Genomic DNA, 23,895 nt, shown 5'->3' with positions numbered 1-23,895 from the left:
GCGCCAAGTGAGGCTCGAACCCAGGACCTTCCGATCCGAAAGCGAGTGTCATACCACAAGACCACATAACCGTGCGATCATATATATCTTTCAATAAAATCAATAATTTCACTCACAGAAAACAAAGGAAGTATTATGTCTTCAAAGAGGCTTTAAAGGAGGACAGAGAATTACGGTGTCTGGTATCTGCTGAAAGAGCATTTCATACAGAGGGAGCAGAATATTTCATATTTCATTGTCAGTAACTATTTCAGAAGCATTATCTATGTTATCATTAATGTGAAGGAAAAGATGTAAGAAGAAGAGCCACAGGACCACCATTAAGGAATTCATCTCAGTTCTATGGCCATAAAAACACCGTCAAGCAATACCAGCTACTAAATCACTGCAGGGTTCAAGGGAAAAAAACATATTTTCATTATGTACATCTTTTGAGATCACCTATATATGTGATAGGAATAGTGTAAAACTTGCTTTTGATCCAAGAAAGATCCAAGAAAGGTTTTATTCTCTATTTTTTTTTTCAACACTTCTCTACTCCACACGAGTGCTTGCTCTACTCACTTTTCTGAATTGTCATTGCACTGTAAGTGAGAGGGGGAAGAGAATTCATTGTTTTCTTAAGGCAAGATTTTTTACCCTACTTTGCTGACTTGGACAACCTGATGACATTAAACATATGGATTATCTCTATTTCCTCATAACATTTTGAGACAAATATACCTTGCTATGCGGTGTGGGACTGTTTAAAATGTTGAATTTTTCATTTGCTTAATTGCCAGGAGAAGAGAATGCCAAAATGACCTGTTTTTTAATTATTTTCTAATATGTATGTTTATTTATAAATTCACAGATCAATGTCGTCTTGTAACACAGGACACACCAGATGTGTCACCCTTGTTGTGTCAGGCAATGGAAGCTTTACAGGATAGACCTGTGTTATTGAAGTAGGTATTTTATCATTGTAATTTTTTCCCAGCCATTTTTATTTGGTTGAAATATTGACTTAAATTAGAAATTATTGATTATGAAATGTTTATCTTTGTGTCTCTAGGATGAAACCGTCAGTAGTTATTGATGACCTTTTTATACTTCATACACTGGTCTGTCACAAAATGTTTTCTTCTATAATTGCATTAGTGCAGTTGATGTGATGTATTTTTGTATGGCTTTATGTTTATTTGACTCTTTTCCACTTGAGTGACTTGAAATCATGTGATGTGCAATGACCACTGATGACTGTGGCCCAGAGTGGTTATCGTTGGCTCAAAATTTTCTTAATGGCCCAATGATCTTGTAATATTAACATGGTTTTGACACCATTTATCAAAGAGCATCCAAATGGCATCATATTCTACTTCTTTTGATCAAATCAAAGTGATGATCAGTCAGTTGAAATAGTGGTTGGCACTGGTCATTCTGAACAATTAAAAAAAGTATGAAAAGAAGCGTAGGGAGACTGCAAGTGATTGGGCATATATGGTGTTCTGAGCAGATTATAACTAGAAGGACTTATTTTAATGATATTTTAGATTGCACAATAAATGGAACTTCTACTTATACATATTTAATCTGAATACAAATTTTTATCGAGTCAGCTTTGGCCAAATTTTTATTTTTCCTCTAATTAAAATTCAGATTTTGGAATCAAAATTTTAAAAGAAAATTTGTGAAATTATCAATATTGTCAGACAGAGATATGTGAAGAAACTGAATGAAGCTACATCAATAATAAAGCTTTTGAAGTTACAGCCCATATAGAAATTATGGTGAAAACCGTGCATGTTTATGTGAAAACTGATTTTTAAAATAAATAAAATATTGATTAAAAAGAAAAAAAAAGAAATACTAATTTTTTTTTGTTGGCTACGGTAGGTCTGCAGATGTACTTAGGTTAAAATTAAACACAGAAATTTCATATCTTTAATAAAGTTTAAGAAAAAAAATCTTGAAAAGTCCAATTCATGTTTTAAAATCTCTGTTCAGGTATTCATTAGATGAGTTTAGTAAGGCAAGACGTGGTGCTGTAGTAAGAGGATTCCTAGATGCTTTGACAAGGGGAGGTGAGTAAGAAGTCATTTCGTTTGATGCATCTTCTATCCCCCTATGTCTGTTTCCCAACATGCTTTCTGTCTTTGTCTTGGAATGCGATTACTTGGTTTTGTCCTGGCCCTGGCCGAATGCCCTGGCTGGGAGGGAAACAGTCAAATGTATAGTCAGTTTTGGGAAATGAAATTTTTTTTCTTGTAAATCATCTCTCTGTTATGTACCGTATTATGTTTTGTTTATGTATTATATATGATGTGTAAACATTTGAGTGTGTTCCTCTTAGTGGGGACCTGTGCTTGTGGATGAGACTTTTAGGTGATCTCAAACTAAGTACATTGATAGTGTGCTCTTGGAATCTGTTCCCTATTTGAACCAATTCCCCTTTATCTGCCTTATTCTTGGATGCTATAATTGTAATTCTAGAACTGTTTACTATCCCATTTTCTTTCTTTTTTACTGGCGCTGATATGACCTTAATGTGTTGCAAGCGCCGTAAAACCCTTAAAAACAAAAACAAAACATCTCTCTCTCTCTCTCTCTCTCTCTCTCTCTCTCTCTCTCTCTCTCTCTCTCTCTCTCTCTCTCTCTCTCTCTCTCTCTCTCTCTCTCTCTCTCTCTCTCTCTCTTTATTTTGTTTTTAAAAATTGGAATTTATCCTTTCTATGGAGGTACGTGTGTGTGTGTGTGTGTGTGTGTGTGTGTTATTGTCATCAAAGATTAAGAGGCTTAACATTGTTCAGCTGCAAACAATGTTTTCACTACTGCTGAAACTCGATGGGGTTTCTTGTGGACTGGTAGATCACTTGCTCTGTCCTTAGTGATACTAAGCTGCTAGAAGCTGTGGACTGTAAAAAGTAATAAACAAGAATGAATATATTCACAGTTTAAAAAAAGAACAAAATACCAATTTTTTTTGTAGTTGACCGAAGAAGGGTTTTGAGCTTGAAATGTTCTTTGTATGGTATTTTGTTCTTTTTTAAAGCTGTTAAATTCATTTTAGTTAATTACTTTTTGTTATGTCATTGTGTGGCTTTATGATTTTGTGTTATGACACTTGCTTCTGACCTATAGGACCATTGTTTAAGTCCATCTAGAAAGGGGGGGGGGGGGGAGTTAGGGGAGGTACAAAGTTGAGTCTTTGGAGGTTTTTTAGCTCCCATTTTCTCACCATACTCGAATGTAACAGCATTGTCTCAGTTGAAAAAAAAATTGCAATAGCATCTTACAGCCGAGGTATTAAGTGTTGATCTTGGCTTAAGACTACTTGCAAGTGCTTTGATCACATTAAGAGGGTATTGCACTTTAACGCTCTCTTATTTCTTGAGGTATTTAAAAAATCTTCTATCACCCTTCGTTCTTTTGTCTGTTCCGTGTGGTTTTGTGCCCTTGTTCTTGAATTCATGCATTTGATTTCATCCTGAGCATGCTTAGGATATTTTGTTACTTAATTTTTTTGGGGGGAAAATGATTTTTTTAAAAATAATTATCTGCCATTAATTATAATTGTAAGGTTTTGAGTGTAACATTTTGTAATTTTAAGTGGTCCCAGTTTACACACATGAATGAATTGTTCTTGAATCTTGCTCTGTTCTCTGTTTGAATTTCATAAACTTTTGTCTTACTTTTTTGTTTGGTGCTAGTTAGCTCCATCATCTTTCTCTGTCTGTACTGACTATGAAATTAATTAAAAGTGTCACAAGTGCTGTAAATTCCTTCTAAAAAAAAACTAATGTTTTTGATGTTTGGTGCTTCTTTTTTTTTTTCTTCAAAAAATGATTAGAAGATATAGTAATTATTTACGACATGTATGAATGTCTTATTGTTGTAAATAATGTTCGAGGTAGGATATCCTCTTTATTGCTATTTTTAAAAGTGTTAGATTGAGATTTTTATATTGTTTATTATATTTCCCTGCATTGCACATATTCTTTACAAAACTGTATGGATTCTCTCTCATCCACCAGGCCCTGGAGGAACACCCAGACCAATAGAATTACATTCCCATGATCCTTTGCGGTATGTGGGAGACATGTTGGCATGGCTGCATCAGGCATCTGCTTCAGAGAAGGAATATATACAAACTCTGATGAAGAACTGTAATAATGGTATGTTTTGATGCTTGTATTTTTCTTACTTTTTATTTCTTTATCTTTCTTTTGTTTCCCCCGAAGGTAGGCAGGCGGTCACTTACTATGTCTTCTATCCCGCTATATCTGTTTTCCAAGTTGCTTTCTGTCTTTGTCTTGGAATGGGATTGATTGGTTTTGTCCTGGCCCTTACCAGAGTCCTTTGGTGAGAGGGAAACAGTGTTAGTTTTGAGAGATATTTCTTTCCTTGTACATCATCTCTCTGTCATGTATTGTTACATTATTTTGTTTTGAATGTATAATGGTTTGTATACATATGAGCATATTCCTCTTAGTGGGATTCTGTGCTGGTGTCTGGATGAAATTTTAAACTAAGTTCATTGACAGTACGCTCTTGGAATCTACATCTGTTTCCTATTTAAACCAATTAAAAATTATTTTTAAAAATTCCCTTTATTCATCCCATAGGGGAAATTTGTCTCTAGGTTCTATTCCAAGGGAAGACTAGAATAACCCAGGCGTCAGCGCAGAGCAGCACCGCAAATTGAGCTAGGGCGAGGTGACTTGCTCAAGGCCACATAGCGCAGCAGCGGGTGATCAAACTCTGTACCTTTAGGGTACAAAGCAAAGACTGTACCACTGAGCCAGACTGCCCCTGTATCTTACTTTTTCTCTTGTGCTTTTAATTATAAATCTATAACTTTTTCGACTATCCCATTTTTTTCCTTTTTACTGGTGCTGAAATGACCTAAATGTGTTGCAAGCGCTGTAAAACCCTTAAAAACAAAAACAAACAAATAACCCTTTTAAAAAATTTTTTTTTTCTTTTTCTTTAGGTAAGCTTTTTTTTTAATTGAAAGAAAATAGAAAGGGTAGAGGTGACTCACGCTCAAACATTTTGACAAAATACAAAACAAACCATGTTTCAACCTTTAGAAGACGTATGAAACTTGCAAAAAAGAATGGGTGAGAAAAAAGATCATATTTCAGTGACATAAATTACAGAGAAACATTTACTGGGGTATGGACTTCAAGACAGGATGCAAAGAAGATACACAGGGCTAATAAGCAAGTAATAATGTTACTGGCTCTCTTAGGAAAACTTGTTGATTTTCAAATCCTTTTGTCAGTCTTATTTCATTAAACATAGTATTTGAAGTCAAGGCCTTTAGATTAATTATTCCTCTGCTCATTCATTCACCCATTTACTAATCTATATATTATATGTCAGATGCATTCTGCCAATTTGCACGACCAATCTATCACGCATCGCTTTTTGTGGATGGGGGTGGTGGTGGTGTTAGTAATACATACCTGCCAACCTGGGTGGGGATCCTGACCTCCCATAGTGGGCAGGGAGGTACATGCTGTGTCTTCTATCCCCCCATACCCGTTTCCCAATTGTTTCCTGTCATTTTCTTGGAATGAGGTTACTTAGTTTTGTCCTGATCCTTGCCGGAGCTCCTTGGCTGGGAGGGAAACAGTCGAATGTATAGTTATAGTTTTGGGAGATGATATTTTTTTCCTTGTAAATCATCTCTCTGTTATGCATTGTATTATGTTTAGTTTACATATTATATTATATGATTGGTAAACATTTGAGTGTATTCCTCTTAGTTGGGACCTGTGCTTGTGTCTGGATGAGACTTTTAGGTGATCTCAAACTAAGTACATTGGAATCTTGGAATCTACATGTGATCCCTATTTGTTCCCAGTTCCCCTATGTCTTACTTTTTCTTGGGTGCTTTAATTGTAAGTCTATAACTTTTTACTATCCCATTTTCTTCATTTTTACTGGCGCTGATTTAACCTAAATGTGTTGCAAGCGCCGTAAAATCCTTAAAAACAATAAAACAATACCTGCCAACCTTTCCGCTTTTGGCGGAATCATTCCTATTTGCACTCTTCCTTTTCCACTATTCCACCATTGTCTCAAAAATTCAGATTTTCAAAAATGTTGATAATTGTAGGAATAAAAAATGGAGGGGGAGGGGGGGAAGGGGGGTGTTTGTTAAAAAGGTGATTTTTTAAAATGATAGCCAAAAGGGAACTAAGTAGGAAAATTAATTGCAATCCCGAATCCATTGCCTTACACATGTGATATTTAGTTTTGCCAGATGTGCCGGAATACTGTCTTTATGTGTTTGTTGGCAAAGATGGTGGTAATCCATTGTCAAGAAATTCCCTTTTTTTGTCTCAAATTCCTATTTTCTGATGTTCTGATTCCACTTTTGGATTGCGAAGGGTTGGCAAGTATGGTATTAATAGTGGTAGTACCAATCTACAGAGTGCGTAACACTTGATGGATCTCAGCGCTTTTCTTGGATCCCCAGAATGAGTAACAATCAATTGAGTGTTTTGTATTCTGCAGATCAGTAATACTGTGACAACCACCACCACCATTACTACCACAACAATAACTATTACTAGTGGATTGCTACGCATTCTGTGAATCCAAGAAAAAAGCTGCACGATCAGCAGATTGTGCAAATTGTCAGAACGCGCCTAACATATATATATATATATATGTAATTTATTCCTAGTGTCGTCTGCTACTGTGGAGGATGCTGTTGGACATATTACTGAAGGTGTTTGCACTCCTTTCAAGGTAATGACAGAGCAAACTTTGACACCCACTGTTATTGATAACTTTAAAATCTTGTCTTTCTTTCTTTCAATTTTTTTTTCTTTGTCGTAACTTACTTAAGAAAATATTACCTAATGTAAAGTAAAAAAGTAATCTTTAATTTATACAGCACTAATATGCTTTTTTTGCTACATATACAAAGACCATAGGTCACACAAAACTTATGTACCACTACTACGACTACTACTCAAAAGCCTGCTGAAAAGGAATTTTTAAAAGTTTCCCTAATATTACTGAGCTCTGATTTCTGTATCTAATTTGTTCCATACTTCCATACCCCGACAGAGAAAGATTTTTTAGTTAGAGGTTGTTTACTCATGGAAACATTAATCAGTCATTCATTTTGGGATTGGATTTGTTTAGCAGATGCTATACAATTCAAGAAGCACTAAAAGATAAGATTGCAGTCTATCATTTAGGCATTTGAACTGTGTTTGGCAATTTTAATCTCCACTTTTCTTTAACTGAAAGCCAGAGGAGAGATTTAAGGATGGACGAGATGAAGGTGAATTCTTCTCAGCACAACCTTTTCCATAATCTTTGAGATGAAGTCCAGTTTCGATACAGGACAGCAGTTGTTGAAATCATCCTGGTCTAATGCTGGCTTTTTGAGTAGAAACAGAGTTGAAAGATGATACAAATTTTGATCACTGCTTTGGAGCATTGCTTCAAAATATATGAATTATTCCTCTATGGTGGTTCTGATGTATTTGGTGTGGGTAGTGTATATTTATTTGTGCCAAAATAATTAATGAATTGAATGAGGCTTACAACCTGAAATTGAAATACAGTTGACTCCACTTAATTGCACACCCTCTGGAGTTTGGTGTGTCGATTAAGCAGAGATGTTAATAATAGCATCTAAGCCCCAGCTTTCATATACAATTCATTTAGGAAATTCCCTTCTGGGCTTGGGACCGTCATATTCAAGATTCAATAGAATGTTTGTTTATTAATTTTTATTTATTTTTGTTTTGCTTTGTTTTTTTTGGTTTGTTTTTTTGTTTTTGGTTATTTTTTTGTTTTGTTTCTTTTCTTTTCATTTTCATGGTTTACCGTCAACAAAGTGTGACATTATTGTTTGTAAGAACAATAATCGCGAAGCGGTGATTGCTTTCTATTCTGTGCAAACTATTTATAAGCCCTTGTCTCCAATCCCGCCAATGGAGATCATCTGTGTTTTGTCAGGGGTGGTTTGTCACATTCCAATGACTCGTCCTCATCTTTATTATCCAGACATTTCTTTTGTGTGCTGAACTAAGCTCAGAAGCTCCTGAGATGAAGTCCATCGCTGATGTGTATATTGTTGTCCATTGTAAAGAATTGATCGAATGCTTCAGCCTAAAAGTTGTGTGGAATGGAAACAGCTTCGTTGATTTGGCTGTTGGTTGTCGCTGCAATCAAGGTGTAGTGATTAAGTGGAGATGGTGTACGATTATAAAGAAAAAATTCCGTTTTTCGGGAATGTGTAGCGTGTAAGCGAAGTGTGCAATTAATCGGAGTGAACTGTATCAACATTGGATAATTCTAGTGTTACTCCATGATTTCCATTTGCATCAATGCCTGCCCAAATCTTACCCTAATGTTATTTTATTTATGTATTCATGGGAACTGCTTTTGTTATTATTATTATTATTATTATTATTATTATTATTATTATTATTATTATTATTATTATTATTATTATTATTATTATTTATTGTTATTATTATTATTATTATTATTATTATTATTATTATTATTATTATTATTATTATTATTATTATTATTATTATTATTATTATTATTATTATTATTATTATTATTATTATTATTATTATTATTATTTATTTTTTTTCCTCCTTTTTTTTCTTCTCTTTATTAATATTATTATCATCATCATTACTATTATTATTATTATTATTATTATTATTATTATTATTATTATTATTATTATTATTATTTTATTATTAATATTACTATTTTTATAATAATAATAATAATCTTTATTGTCCAAATAGGCAATTATTGTTAGGTTACAGCTCTTATAATAGGAGAAAAAAGTAATTAAAATAGTGGTAATAATGATGGTATAATAATACTGATGGTAATGATGATAATAATAATAAAATAATCATAATAATAAGTTTTAAGCGCTTAGAGTCTGGTGTCTCGGAGTTATAGCGCTATATAAGTTTTCAGCATTATTATTATTATTATCAATAATAAAATAATAAAAATAATAATAATAATAATAATATAATAATAATAATAATAATAATAAAATAATAATAATAATAATAATAATAATAATAATAATAATAATAATAATATAATAATAATAATAATAATAATAATAATGGTTATTATTATACAGTATTTGACTTTTATTTGATTTTCGGACTGAGGGATGAGCCCCACCTTGCATATTACTTCCCATTGATTTTACTATTCAAGTTATGGTGATCCAACTTAATACAAAGTTTGTTCTGTGCAGAGCAGGGAAAGCTATTTTAAAAGGCGAAGATCAGAAGTATATTGTTTTAGGAATCCAACATCATTGCATTATTGTGAATTATATGCCAGTTCTACCTTACAGATAAACAACTTAAAATTGATGCATTACGGGACATCCTTTGTCCCACCAACATTTACTTATTGCCACAGAAGTCTTTATTGATTTTTTTATTATTTTTTTTCAGGTTCGTGTCGAACAGGTGTTAGTATCAGAGCAAGATCCTATCACCTTGTATAAACTGGACAATTTACTCAAGTTTTACCATCATACCATCAGGTATTCAATATATAGGTCAACAAATTCCAATAATTTTGTTGTCTTTTCCCACAAGAGTGACTGAAGAAAATGTTAAAAAATTTTTATTTCTCTTCCTCTGGTTTTTATTTTGACACAGTAGTGTCATTAGCCATGTGTTTTGTCTCATCTTCTTTGTCTATAGGAAATAGTGTGACTTGAAAGTGTGGCAGGTGCTGTTTAACTCTTGAAATTATAACAAACTATAATTAGAAAAATAAATTGTCTTTACATGATATAATTTGGATAAAATTGATCAGCACTGATGAACATACTTCTTCTTTGTCTTCCTTTAAACTGCGGACCACCTCTAGTGTACCAATCACAGATTTAATAATAGGGTTTTCACAATACTCAACACATGTTGAAATTCATTCATCCAATTTCGTTTTACCAGTTCTTTAAAACAGTCAACATCATGAATCATGCTCTCCTACTGCACTTTGTGACAACTTATTCCAGGATCGAATTGCAGTTGGAAAAAGATGGTTGTGTATGACAAGTGAGGTTTGATTGTAGAATCTGGAATCTCAAATGTCCCCAAGTTACTTCCATAGTTGGAAAAGGATTTAATTTGACCTTTTGCGCCATCTTTAAAAAGAATACACTGCTTTTAAGATCTGAATAATGTAAATGGGATATATTTTGTTAAAGTGGCTTGCCTAAGTCTATTCAGAAAAATGGTCATTTGAGCCATGATAGCCAATATGAAAAGAAAGAACAACATAAAAAAAATCTGATTTAAGTAACCCTTAATTGATTCATTTATATTTTATTATTACAGTCAATTAGTAAATAGTGAAGCAGCCCTTCTTTCTGTAGTATTGGAGATCCAGGATCTGAGCCACCGAATGTTTTTCAACTCCCTAAGCAGTCATGCCACACGTCTATTGGACAAAGTTGAACTTCCACCTGCCAACCTTGGCCCAAATGAATCTCTGACACAGACCTTACAATTGCTCAGGGATGTTTTGGCCTGTCATGATGCATCTGTGGTGCCCATAGATGATAAGAGACAAGATTATGCCCAAGTATGGAAACTTGATTGCTTTTTATGTTTTCTTTTCCTTTTTTGTTTGCAAGATTATTTTTTATATTTATAATTTTAAACATTATTTCATGGAAATCATACAGATTTGCTTTTTAATAATTTTTTTTTCCTCCATCAAATTGAAGATAGTCTCTTAGTCCTGGGGTCTATATATTTCTCTATATTCCAAATATAAGAGTTTGTGACAGATTTATCATAATTTATGAATCTAGTGATTAATGATCTGATAATTTTGATGATCCTGGCAATTTTTGGATACGGATGTGTTCAGATTATATAGCAGGGTGTCCAGGGAAGTCGGAAAGTTGGAAATTGGTCGGAAATTTCATACTTGGTCGGAAATGTTGGAAAAAATGAGATTGAGGGTGAAATTTCCTGTAAAATGAGAAAAACGAGGAATTTCTTGCTTAAAATGAGATATCAAATGTATGAAGGACAACTGCTGTGCACAAAGTTTTATTTTACTACTACAACTGCCACCACATCATCATCCCTGTCACCACCACCACATCATCATCCCCATCACCACCACTACCTGGGTGGGGATCCTGACCTCCCATAGTGGGCAGGGGGGTACATACTGTGTCTTCTATCCCCTTATATCTGTTTTCCAACATGCTTTCTATCTTTGTCTTGGATTGAGAATACTTGGTTTTGGCCGGAGTCCTAGCTGGGAGGGAAACAGTCAAATGCATAATTTTTGTTTTGGGAGATGATATTTTTTTCCTTGTAAATCATCTCTCTGTTATGTGTTATTATATTTGTTATTTTTAATGTATAATGTAAGCATTTGAGTGTATTCTTCTTTGTTGGATTTTGTGCTTGTGTCCGGATGAGACTTATAAGTGATCTCAAACTAAGTGCATTGGTGGTATACTCTTGGAATCTACATCTGATCCCTATTTGTTCCCAGTTTCCCTATGTCTTACTTTCTCTTGGCTGCTTAAATTGTAATTCTAGAACTTTTTACTATCCCATTTTCTTCCTTTTTACTGGCGCTGATATGACCTTAATGTGTTGCAAGCGCCGTAAAACCCTTAAAAACAAAACAAACCACCACTACCACATCCCATACCATCACTACAACTACCACGTCTACCACGTCATCATACCCACCACCACAACTACTCCAACCACCACCACATCACCATGCCTACCACCACTGCTAGAACAACCACCACATCACTATCCCTAACACTACCACTATTACTACAACCACTATACCATCATCCTTCCTACCACCACCACCACTTCACTACTACTACTACAACTACCATCACATCATCATCCCTACCAACAATTCATAAGAGTATTTTTAAAAAGTGAAAATGGGGGTGGGTGGTGGCTCTTGACATTGTATAATCACATGGTACCATTCTCTAAGTAGATATTTTATATTTTGCTGTCAGTTTTTAAACTTTTGAAATTTCTCCGAATGTTGTCAAGAAATCTATAGATTATAGTCGCATGGATGAGTCATGATCTGTGCGCAGAGAAATTTCCTCCTTTTTGTGACCAGTCATTTTCACCTCTGCTCTTACTTTGAAATATGGATTGTATTGAGGTGGTAAAACCTATTTTAAGTAGGATTGTCTTTTTAAGCGTATAGAACACTGTGGGTATGGCAAGAATTGATAAAACACTTGGTAGGAAATTTCACTTCTAGGTAGGAAATTTTAAGTTTGGATTTCCCTGGACACCCTGTATAGATTTAAGCAGAATATTAAGATTTCTAGGAATCAAATTTTTCCAAATTCAAATGTTTTTCCCTCTACATTCGGATGTCTTAACCAAAAGTTAAGAGGAAAATGATAAAAATATTGTTGTTTTTCTCATAAATAGTTTTATGATTAAATTGAACTACCTATGTCAATTCTATAGCATTTCAAAGTAGTGATTAATATAAATAAGAGTAGAAATAATGTATATATTTTGGGTTCATGCAGATTTTTGTTTTCTTGAAATAAAAAATAATAAATTTACAGATTTTATTTTGTATGAGCCTTGTCGTGACAATCTCTATACATTAAATAACACATTGTCTCTCAGTATACAGTGTTAAAGACTTTTCAATTGAATTTCAGTTAGGCACTCACTGCATGACGTGAGATCTTGTGCAAATGCACTATTCAACCGATGAGATGTCAAAGTTGTCCAAATAGCAACAATACAATTTGTGACAGGCTGCAAATTGAATCAATCAGGCTACATAACATTTGCTCTTTAAAGTCTCAATAGGATGCCTCTCAGGAACTGATGCAAAGAAGCCCAATTAAAATATTTCACAAATCTGTCAATGACCCATCATATATAGATTCAGTTTTTTACCAAGAATTATTTTCTAAAGAATTCATTACCACTAGAAATTACTGATATTGAAAATACAGAAAAATTCAACTGAATACATACATGAATCAGATATCTGACACATATATTTTATGTTTGTTCATTTCATGACTGATTTGTGAATTTTGCGAACAGCCTTAAAATTGAATTGATCATGCATCTACCAAAGGTTTACATAGGGAAATTGTTCTGTATGTATTCAGGGGTGAAAATGGGAATGTTAAAAATCTGACCTTGTTTCTCCTCTTTAAAAGAAAATATATACACATTTCAACTTTTTAATTGACCAGATTCTCTCGTGTGTCATTGACCCATTACTCCAAATGTGTTCAGTGTCAGCAAGTCGTTTGAGCCCTGTTGACATGGCAGCCTACATGGTCAATTGTATTCATCTCATCAACACCACATTGGCATTATATGAATTCACAGATACTAGGCTTGAGATGCTAAGTGCTCAGGTTGGAAAACAAGATTGTTGGTTAAAATGATAACAGGGGATATAGAATATAATTTAAATTTTATATTTATCATAAGGCTTTGTTAGATATTGATCTATCACAATCATGCGCTCTTTGAAAGTATTTGTTGGAAGTTTTTTTTTCAGCTGGAGGATAGATTGTAATCATAGATTAATTATATAGTCAACAAAGCCAGATATTTCAAAGGCCGATCAGCTGATAATACTGTCTCAATCTGAAGGACAAACAAATGAGAATTGTTAATACCTATATAAATAACCAACAATGTACTTATTTGTTCCCTTTTAAAATACAATAGTGGTTTAGTTTCCATCAAAGTCTGATGTTGGTTATGCGAAATGAATCAAGGATAGATATTGGTATAATTACTGTTATCATTGTATTTGTCTGAAGCAAGAGTTGTCAGATTGTTTAATTGACGCCTTTGTACATTTGGTCACAAAAACGCACCACAGTAAATGTTGAGATTCATTCAAAATGTAAATGTAGATATGGCAATTTTTCAGGATGATCATCTTCTATTTGTTTCTATATAAAAGCCATCATTGCCCTTATGTATTACAAAAATTATTTTGTACATGTAATGGCGGGAAATGGCCACAAAAACCCAGCAAATGTATTCCATTCTTAAATAAGGCTTTTTTAAACCAATTAAATGTTTTTAAAAAATTAATCAAGTGAGTTTTAAATTAGCTGTCATCACTGGGATGTCTACTTTTATCATAGCAACCTTTTTAATAACAAAAATTGCATTGAGAAAAAAGAGGTAACTTAGGTAAGCACCGGTGATTTAGGCCCTATAATACATATATATTTTACTAAGAGAAAGAGCAGCCTTGTACATATGTCTTAATTACCATTGAAGTCTGATATTGTAATTGATATAGTTTATTTTTATTTTTTTCATCAGACCACTTGATATAGCTTTTTAAAAAATCAGTCTCACTTTTGTTTTTCTCACTTCTCAGACTGAGGCGCATGTGGATACTTTAGTGAGTGAACAAGCGTCTTACATTCTGAACCGTGTAGGCCTGGCACAGATGTATGGGACCATACAGCAGTATAAAACAGAACAGGTACTGAGACTGAGAGCTAGCCATTCATTTGAATGCATTTTAATTGGAATTTCTCTAGGAAACAGAAACTTTCTTTCAATTAACAAGGTTGCCAATTTTCCGTATATTTACAGAATTCAGGATGTTATATACCCTCAGTATATTTTCCAATACCCTGCTAAACGGAAAAAAAAGGAAGTTCTTAATGTCTTTTTACTGGATTTAGCACTCAGAAAGGGGTCGGTCAATGTGTTTGCATAAAAGTTCAGAAAATTTTTACCTCCTTATTGGCGACCCTGAATTAAGTTTGTGCATCACTATAATCCTTCACATGAGGAAGGATTAGGAACAAGAATGCTTTTTGCACTTTATCACTATTGGCACTTGGGGAATCAGACAGCATCTTTGGAGCTAAGGTGAGACGAATATCACAGCTGATCAAGCTGTGACATTTTATCAGATGTAGAGCTTTTGGTGAGAGGCATTAATAAACATAACAGCTTAAATTATAGTTATGGCTTGCCAAAGACGTGGAGAAGAAAAAGCATAACATAAAAGAAGGGACATTAGAATAGGTTGTATAAATGTTGTCTACTTCCACTCAAGAAAGTCATTGTAATTTACTGGACAGTGTGTCTACATTAAAAAAAATATGGGGTTGGGTCTTTTGACCTCCCATGCTGGGCTGAGAATCACTCTTTCTGTATCTTCTCTTCCCCTTTATCTGTTTTCCTTTTCCTGTTTGCTTTCTACTTTTGTCTTGGAATGAGATTACTTGGTTTTGTCCTTCCCTGGCCGGATACCCTAGCTGGGTGGGAATCAGTCAAATGTGGTAGTTTTGGGAGATGATATTTTCTTTCCTTGTAAATCATGCACTGTAGTATGTTTCCTTTTACATATGATTTGTAAACAATTGAGTGTGTTTTTCTTGGCGGGGACCTGTGCTTTTGTCTGGATGAGAGATTTAGTTATCTTAAACTAAGTACACTGATAGTGAGCACTTAGAATCTACATCTGTTCCTTATTTGAACCAATTTCCCTTTTTCTCTTGCTTTTTCTTGGGTGCGTTAATTGTAATTCTAGAACTTTTTACTACCCATTTTCTTCCTTTTTACTGGCGCTGATATGACCTAAATGTGTTGCAAGCCCTTAAAACCCTTAAAATCAAAACAAACATCAACTCAACCTAAGAATAAAATGTGATCTCTATGCTTAATCTTGCTCACAAGATGTTGATTTAACAAATGCTAATTTTTAAAGAAATTGATTCTTGGTCAAAGTGTCGACTTGTTTTGTCATACAATTAAATTTTTTAACCCTGATCTCTGTAGTCTGGATATTTCATCAAACCTAGATGGTGAGTTATATTTCTACACTGGAGAGGTAAAGTATATGGGCGTGTTTTTCATTTTTTGCATCTTTTAAAAAATTTGATTTGATGTCGGTAATGTGGCAGGGATTTTTCCTTTCTCTTTTTTAATTGTCAATTTGTAATTTTCATGTCTTTGATATTTTATAACAAGCTGTGTATTTTATTTTATTTTTTTAGTTAAGGACTTAGTTTTTATATTTTTCTTAGTTCCTATTGTTATTCAGCCAGACATCCACTTTTACTCCCTAACAGGGTCCTCTCTCATCCATGCCAGGCCTTGATGAGCTAGCTATTAAATCAGCTGTGGTAAGTGGTCATTCGAAATGAGTATTCCATTCCAAGCCTGATAGCCAGATCAAATTCTGTAAATTTGTTTATCATGTCTTAAATGGCAAACCATGATTGAGTTTCATTCGTTTGTGTTGTGTTTAAATATTTTTTTTGTGTGTCTGGTTACTTTTCTTATTTTTTTATGGAAGACAATCTCTCCATATTAATTGGATTGATTTTATATATGCATACCACTATTTGTATATATATTTTTTTAAATGAACCCCTAAAAGCAAAATTACAAACAGTCTGTCATAGTACCACTACAGTACAGCTCACTTACAACAGCCTTGGTTGCAACGGGAGCTCGGCTACAATGGGAAATTTTAAAATCCCTGTTCTACTGCCTATATAATTCATGTTAATCATGCATGGCTATAAGTGGGAAATATTTATTGGAACATGGCTACAATGGGTGTGTGAATCGCAAGTTTAGTACCCAGTTGAGAAAAACTATGTACTCAAGAAGAAAAGTGGAAGGCACATATAACTTGTAGGAACGGAGATGGGGTGGAAGTGGGCGAATTGCAGTTATTGTGTGTACTATTGACGTTTCTCTGTGTACTTTAAGTACCCATGACGCCGCAATAAAAGGCTAGTGAAAGGCGCGTGACTGACCGATCAACATGATACACTTGGAACTACACGGTAGTATGTTACGCTTATAGTGAGGGATGTTTGTCTTGTGCCTGATTAGGTAATTGTGCCCAATGAGAAGTGAGATGGTGAAGAGCTGTCTGTGAAGTCTGAGGATAGGATTGTGCGCTACTTGAGTTTTAAGCGCATTTAGTGGCTGTCAGCGGCGCAGTTGGAATGGGTGGAAAGTAGAGGAAAAGAAGAATGTAGAATTAACTGTTGCATTGTTCTGACCGGCTTTGTAAGTGGAAGAGGAGGTGAGGTATGGTGGTTCCTGGGGGGGGGGGGGGGGGGGGGGGGGGGGGCTACAAGAATCAGGAATGGAGGTCACAGTCAAGTCATCTGATTTATTTACCAGGGGAGATAACTCGAAGCGTGGTTCTAGTGTTGTTTTTTTTTTTTTTTTGAGTTTCCTCAGTATTGCTTAGCTTCAAATTCCATATGCATGGATATAGTGGTCCCACTATCACGTTGTATCCGAGTTCCACTGTATTACTACAGTGCAACCCCTGGATAACGACATTGCCCTGGACCGAAAAATTATGTCGTTATCCAGGGATGTCATTATTCCAGGGTTTTCAAGATGGCGCAAAAAGGGGGCCTGGTGAGACCCATTAAAGCATACAGTGGAATGCGCAGACTAGTGTCTGAGAGAAGACATGTCCTAACGACATTGAAATGTGTATTTCTCCTGTTTACAAGGGGCATACCAGTTACGCTTTCATTCTCCAATATGTATTGTCATTGCTTTCATCGTAAACAGTGCTCCAACACTATTTAACAAAACTAGGAATAAATCAAGAAAATCAAATGCCAATATGATAATATGGCACAAAAACACAGGTGCTCACATCTACTTTTAATACGTATTAATTAAAATCCATGCAATGCTGATGATGAGATTTTAATACCGAAATTTTTAAGTGCACCAACATTTACAAGCACTTAAAATTAGTAGATTGACATCTTACGATATTATTTTAAAAAATAAAAAGCAACAACTAGTTATTAACCACAATAATATCAAATTTGGAATTATGTTTAGAAAAACAATTGATTTTTAAAATGAAAACAATAAAGTGAAAGTCATTGTTTTCCCTGGCTATTCTAACATGTATTATGATATATATAAGACCATAAATATCCAAAATGCCCCCATTGGACACAGCATTGCCTTATATCAGTTAACCTCCATCACTGACCTCAGACAGGTAGTTAATAGGGAAGGTATATGGACCCTTGAGAGTTCCATCCACTGATAATCTTCTTTTGCTGTGGTTCCATATGAACTGTGCTGATTCCATGCAGTGTAGTAAACATATTGTGTTCTGATTGGTCAGTAACAAATGATCTCATTGGGAGGGAAAAAAGGCCTTTTTTTATGGGTTAAGAGTACGCGATGATGAAGGACGGCTTTCAAGCATCAGTTTCAACTGCCGTTTGTTGCTATAACGATGTCACTAAACAGGGGTTTTACTGAAATGTATGTCGCTATTTGGGTTTTTTTATGACTAATAACATATAGCAAAAAATTTGGCACCAGAGGTCAATATCGCTATCCAGGGTTTGTCATTATTCAGGGGTGTCGTTATCCAGAGGTTGCACTGTATATTACTATAGATAGTTTTTTATATCCCATTACTCAAGTTTATTCTGATTGTTTCACTCGACAATAGTCTCAATGAGACATTATTTGTTCTTAATGATATGGAACAAAGAGGAAATGACATGCCTTCATACACTTAATGGTGTAGACAGCTGGGCAAACAGTAGCTGTGTCTGCCAATGACTGGACTAACTTTTGTCATTGATTATGATCTTGTTTGCCATTTTCAGAACAAGTTTGACAGTTATCTGGCCCAACCTGATAGTCTTACCCTGCCTCAAAACAGTCTCATACTCAGTGCTAATGTCAGGTACATCATAACTGTCATCATCATAACCATCATCATCATCATTATCATAACCATGACCACCATTATGATCATCAGCTCTGCTGAAAAATGTTTTGAGCTCTTCTTAACATTCCCTTCCGACCATTAAGCCTTGCATTTACTTTCTTTTCAAACATACTTTAAATCAATTTAATGAACAAGTTATTTGTGAGATGTAAAGAGGCATAAAGGTGGGTAGGACAGTAATTTGTGTCTGCAATCTGATTCTTGATTGTACTTTTGTATTCTATAACCCTGGAATCCTTGATTCTGTATTTGAAATCTTAATTCTGGAATACTTCAGTAAACCAAAGATTTGTGTGCTTTCAAACTTGAACTCCCCATCTTGAAACTCACCACGTTTGTTGATTTAATGTGAGATGGAGGTATTTTATCTTCTAAAGGTAAAAATTGGTAGGTGGTTCATTTCCCCATTGACTCGTGAATAAGCAGATCAAATTTAAAAAGCATTAAAATTTGCTGGTCAGTTGTTGTTCAATGCCTGATCTTAAGGTGGGGAACATTGTCTTCCATTCTAGACTATTCTAGACTGTTATCTCTCCTGTCTTTTTAACCCTTCCATATAGCTTTGTATCCTGCAATGAGTCTATTTGGGTTATGCCAGGGCCTGTGAGGTGGTCCGGTCTTTTATGCTAGATGGTATTTATTTTCTTTGTCCATTATTGCTCGATATAGATATGGTTCAATTGTTTTTGTTTTTTTTATCATTTGAGTGGATGCCTCTAAACAGAGAACCCTGCTTTTTTTCTGGTTGTGTCTTTTTTTATGGTCCTTAACTAGACATACATTGCTCTTGGAATCTAATTTCGTTTTCTTTTTGAACTGGTCCCCTTCGTCTTACTTATTCGAGAGTGCTTGTTAAAGTGGCGGGTCTATTATCAATTGAGTTTCTTATTCTTCTTTCATCGGGTGCTGACATGAATTAAAAGTGTCATTATCACTATTAAAAGCCCCACTTGGCAAAACTGTGTCTGGCCTGGAGACTACAGTGGGTTCTTTCTTTACAAAAGATAGGTTGGGATGAGCATGTGGTTATTTAGTAAGAGATGATAATCTAACAATAGAATTAAGAGTACACATATACCCTAGCGTTCCACACACACACACACACACACTTTAAACATATGGATAATAAGGAGAAACAAGCAACAGCAACAACATGAACTACAGCAGCACACAACAACAACAGCAGCAACAAGTACAGCTGCAATAAGAACAACAAATAACAACAATGAACGACAGCAACAAACAGCAACAAAAAAAGGAGACAGTGAATTCATATAATTAATGGGATAAAAAAACAACCAAAAATATTTTGAGTATTATTCTTTTTTCTTCAACTTTTGACCAGTGATTTATAAAGCAGTAATGTTTATATTCTCTCTGGTCGCGTAGTGTAGCAATCAGTCTCCTTCAGAGAAGGACGTGAACGTTTGCTACTTGCTCCGCCGATTCATATATGCTATGACCTATGCCTCGCAACACAGGATGTGTCCTTCCAACCAATCGAGAGCAGACTAACAAATGCCCTAGACACCCTTACAAAGTACTACACTAAAAACTCGCTGAACGCCAACCCAGGGAAAACACAAGTGTGTGCATTTCACCTCAACAACCACCAAGCCCACAAAAAACTTAACATCAAGTGGAATGGCCAGACATTAGAGTACAACTACCACCCAGTGTACCTCGGAGTGACGCTTGATCGGACTCTGTCCTTCAGAGAACACGTGAGGAAGACCAAGGCAAAAGTGGCCACGCGTAATGCCCTCCTTGGAAAGCTGGCAAACATGAACTGGGGAACTGACCCTAAAACTCTAAGGACCACAGCATTGGCCCTCAGCTACTCAACTGCGGAGTACTGCTCCGCTGTATGGGCCCGATTATGCCATGCCTCCAAGCTAGACCCCGAGCTCAACAACGCCTGCCGGATCGTAATGGGCCAGCTGAGAGCAACACCATTACCACTGGTCTACCGTGCAGCAGGAATAGCCCCACCACACATCCGGAGGGAAACTCATGCCCAAATACAAAAATACAAACAGGAAATGGACCAGAGACACCCCCTTCATGACCACAATTGCCCCAAAAGCAGGCTCAAATCAAGGAAAAGCTTCCTCACAGTAGAGAGCCTTCACCCAGACCACTCAGCATTCTTCCGCCTGGACAAATGGGTAGAATGGGACAAGACAGCAAACGATGCCCTCCAGCCCCCAACAGAAAAGCTCCCAGCAGGCACAGACCTCAAGAGAAAAGACTGGGTGGCGTTGAACAGAGCTAGAGCAAAGGTGGGAAACACCGCCACCAACCTCTTTAAATGGACAATCTCACCGGGCACTGAATGCCCATGCGGTCACCCCAGACAGACCATGGACCACATCCTGTCCGAATGCTCGCTGGGACCTCACTGCACCAATGCTGACCTGAGGGAATGCAACCAGACTGCCCGGGACTGGCTGACTCACTGGCGCGACAAGATATGATGATGAATGTTTATATCGTTTTATTTATTCAAAATGTTCACTTTGCTGAACTCTGAACAATCGTCTGGAAAGGAGAAATTCACATTACGTGGTTTTGATTGTATACTTTAAGAAATCACGTTTTCTTTGGGTTTTTTTGTTCTTTGGAAAGGCTTTTTTGTTTGTTGTTTCTGTTGTTTGTTTTTTTTAATTTCATAATAAATGATACAGGTTCTTTTGATATTCATTATCAGAGAGACAGCAGAGAAGCGTACAGTGGAGTTGGTATGCAGTGCTTACAAGCAAATCTACGATTGTATTATGGACCCTTTCCACAGTTACAAGGATTGTCAGGGAATTGTTCCCAGGACACCAGAGCAAGTCAAGCATTTATTGATGTAGTGAAAAGGAGGTCTATCAATTGTTTCTGTGTGTGTGTGTGTGGTATGTGTGAGATATGCATAAATCCCCTATTTTCCAACTTTATTTTTGTGCTCAAAGTCTGTGATATTTTCCTTTTGTATGTGTGTCTTATCAGTGGTGGTTCCAGCCCATTATAAGAGGTCAGGATAAATAAATTTTTAAGAAAAGAAAAATGCACATGGGAGGGTGTTTGAAACAGTTTATCTTACATCAGTGCCCGCTCCCTAATTTGTCACTGTGGTATTTTCAAAAACTTATTCCGAAAACATGTTTTGATTCTTCCAAGGTACTTAATAAACGTTTGATCTCTTATACTGAGACACCATTGGCAGATCATCTTCATTTAAGGAAAAAGTTGTGATAATTCAGGAGAAACCAGTTGTCAATTTTATTCATCATTTATCCTTATTTATATACCCTACACTACAGTGCAACACGCGTTCGTCAAACACGTATTCAACAAATTCACAGGTGCAACAAGGACAAAATTCCCAAATTATGTCATGAGATTATTTACTTGGAAGCTTGCTTTTTTATTCTGTCACTAATGTAAATAAAGACAAGAGGGATCCTTAATCAAATTTATGCATACATTTTCTTCCTAACTTACTTGAATAGGTTATGCTCTGTGTACTCCTTTTTAAAAAAAAAAGTTGATCTCTCCCAAATTAACTTAGTATTATTTCTTGCAATTTGATATTGCAACTTTGGTTGAATAAAATATATTTATGAACAATAAATTTTGTCCTCATCACATTTATTCTTGCTGGTTGGAACATTGGAGAAGTAAGGGGGCTCGATACTTGAAATACAAAAATCCTTAATTGGGACTATTTTATCTAACTAATGTTTCTACATCAGGTGTCTTGGAAAAAAAAATTGTTGAAAATCTCTTTGTTACCATAGAAATGGTGGCCATCTTGGAAAATGAACAAGTTTTTTTGGGACTCCACCATTTTATTAATTTTTCTTATATTTAGATTTTTAAAGTCAGTATGTAAAGTTTTAGCATAGTTTTAAATAGCTGGCTACTTAATTTTATAAATATTCACTCTCAAAGCCTTAAATTTTTTTTTTTTTAATGTGAATAAAGTTTCCTAATTTTTTTGACAATATTTTAAAAATAAATGTTTTCCCCCTTAACTATTTAATAAAAACAAAAACAAAATAGCCATCTATTTGAAGTAACATATCAGCCATTTTTTTTCTCCGAATTTCAGAGCTCTAGCATTAATTGATCGTAGCTGAATTACTGTGTGAGTGAGTATTTAAAATTTTGTGAACAGTACCCTAACCAACAAAAGGACAGTATCTCTCAAAGAATCATAAAATCACTTTTTTTACTAAATCGAATCTCTGGGACATAGGAAAGCTTACAATGTTGTCAGAATGATCATAACTCAAATATTTTTGAAATTAGAGGCAATTAAAAATTTGCTTGAAACAGTATCCTATTTCAACCCCATCGTCAACCAACAAAAGGACAGTATCTCCGACGGCCGTATTCCGCCCCGTAAATATCGACGGTGTCCGTGAGCATGCGGTGGCGTCACTGAGTGGCGTGACGAAGATGCCGCCGTATGGCGAGCAATAACATGCGAAACTGTTGGTGACGATTTGATTGGTTGACGCATAAGTCGCCAACGCTAATGACGTCATCCGTAACATGACATCATAGAGGAGCACTGTAACTTTCTATCGCGTTGTTGTTTACATGAGAGAGAGAGAGAGAGAGAGAGAGAGAGAGAGAGAGAGAGAGAGAGACACACACACACACACACACACACAGATAGAGAGAGAGAGAGAGAGAGAGAGACAGTAACAAACAGAGAGCGAGAGAGATGGATGCAGAGAGATATATTTTAAAAAATAAATAAATTGATAAATAAGAGAGAGAAGAGAGAGAGAGAGAGCGTTTTAACGTGTATTCACTGGGAATGGGAGGGAGGGTGGGGTCTTTTGAGACAATAAACAATGTGAGTGAACCTAGGACTTCATAATAATATATAGATGTCACTGGAGTGAACCCAAAGAAAAAAGGGAGGAGAGATTAATAGCTGACATTGACCACAAGGGGTTGTGATAACGAGTGGCAGGTCCTAAATAATTCGACGTTGCAGCTCAAATAAGAAGATTCTATTATATGATTTCATGTAAGTCATTACAAATTAAGCCCCACCCGCTCCTCTTCAAGCTGTCATCAGACTCAAAA

At 35.3% G+C, this 23,895-nt stretch overlaps 1 protein-coding gene across 2 annotated transcripts in view; it reads left to right on the top strand.

Moving 5' to 3' along the window:
• The window catches only part of LOC144975040 (conserved oligomeric Golgi complex subunit 6-like), a 37,952-nt gene extending 15,529 nt beyond the window's left edge, over window positions 1–22,423 (top strand). For both annotated transcript variants that reach the window (XM_078918710.1, XM_078918711.1), the window contains 11 exons: window positions 854–947; window positions 1,987–2,063; window positions 4,014–4,154; window positions 6,680–6,744; window positions 9,465–9,556; window positions 10,359–10,605; window positions 13,262–13,429; window positions 14,419–14,526; window positions 16,130–16,183; window positions 18,680–18,759; window positions 21,515–22,423. In XM_078918710.1, coding sequence (XP_078774836.1) covers window positions 854–947; window positions 1,987–2,063; window positions 4,014–4,154; window positions 6,680–6,744; window positions 9,465–9,556; window positions 10,359–10,605; window positions 13,262–13,429; window positions 14,419–14,526; window positions 16,130–16,183; window positions 18,680–18,759; window positions 21,515–21,662 — 1,274 coding nt within the window. In that variant the 3' untranslated portion in view covers window positions 21,663–22,423. The remainder of the gene's footprint in view (window positions 1–853; window positions 948–1,986; window positions 2,064–4,013; window positions 4,155–6,679; window positions 6,745–9,464; window positions 9,557–10,358; window positions 10,606–13,261; window positions 13,430–14,418; window positions 14,527–16,129; window positions 16,184–18,679; window positions 18,760–21,514) is intronic.
• Window positions 22,424–23,895: the final 1,472 nt, after the last annotated feature.

The sequence above is a fragment of the Berghia stephanieae genome, chromosome 6 (assembly GCF_034508935.2).
Source record: "Berghia stephanieae isolate SIO BIC M18660-M18661 chromosome 6, UCSD_Bste_1.3, whole genome shotgun sequence".
In the NCBI taxonomy this organism is placed as follows: domain Eukaryota; kingdom Metazoa; phylum Mollusca; class Gastropoda; order Nudibranchia; family Aeolidiidae; genus Berghia; species Berghia stephanieae.
The sequence above is the reverse complement of the archived record's forward strand: the minus strand, read 5'-3'. Positions and strand labels throughout refer to the sequence as shown.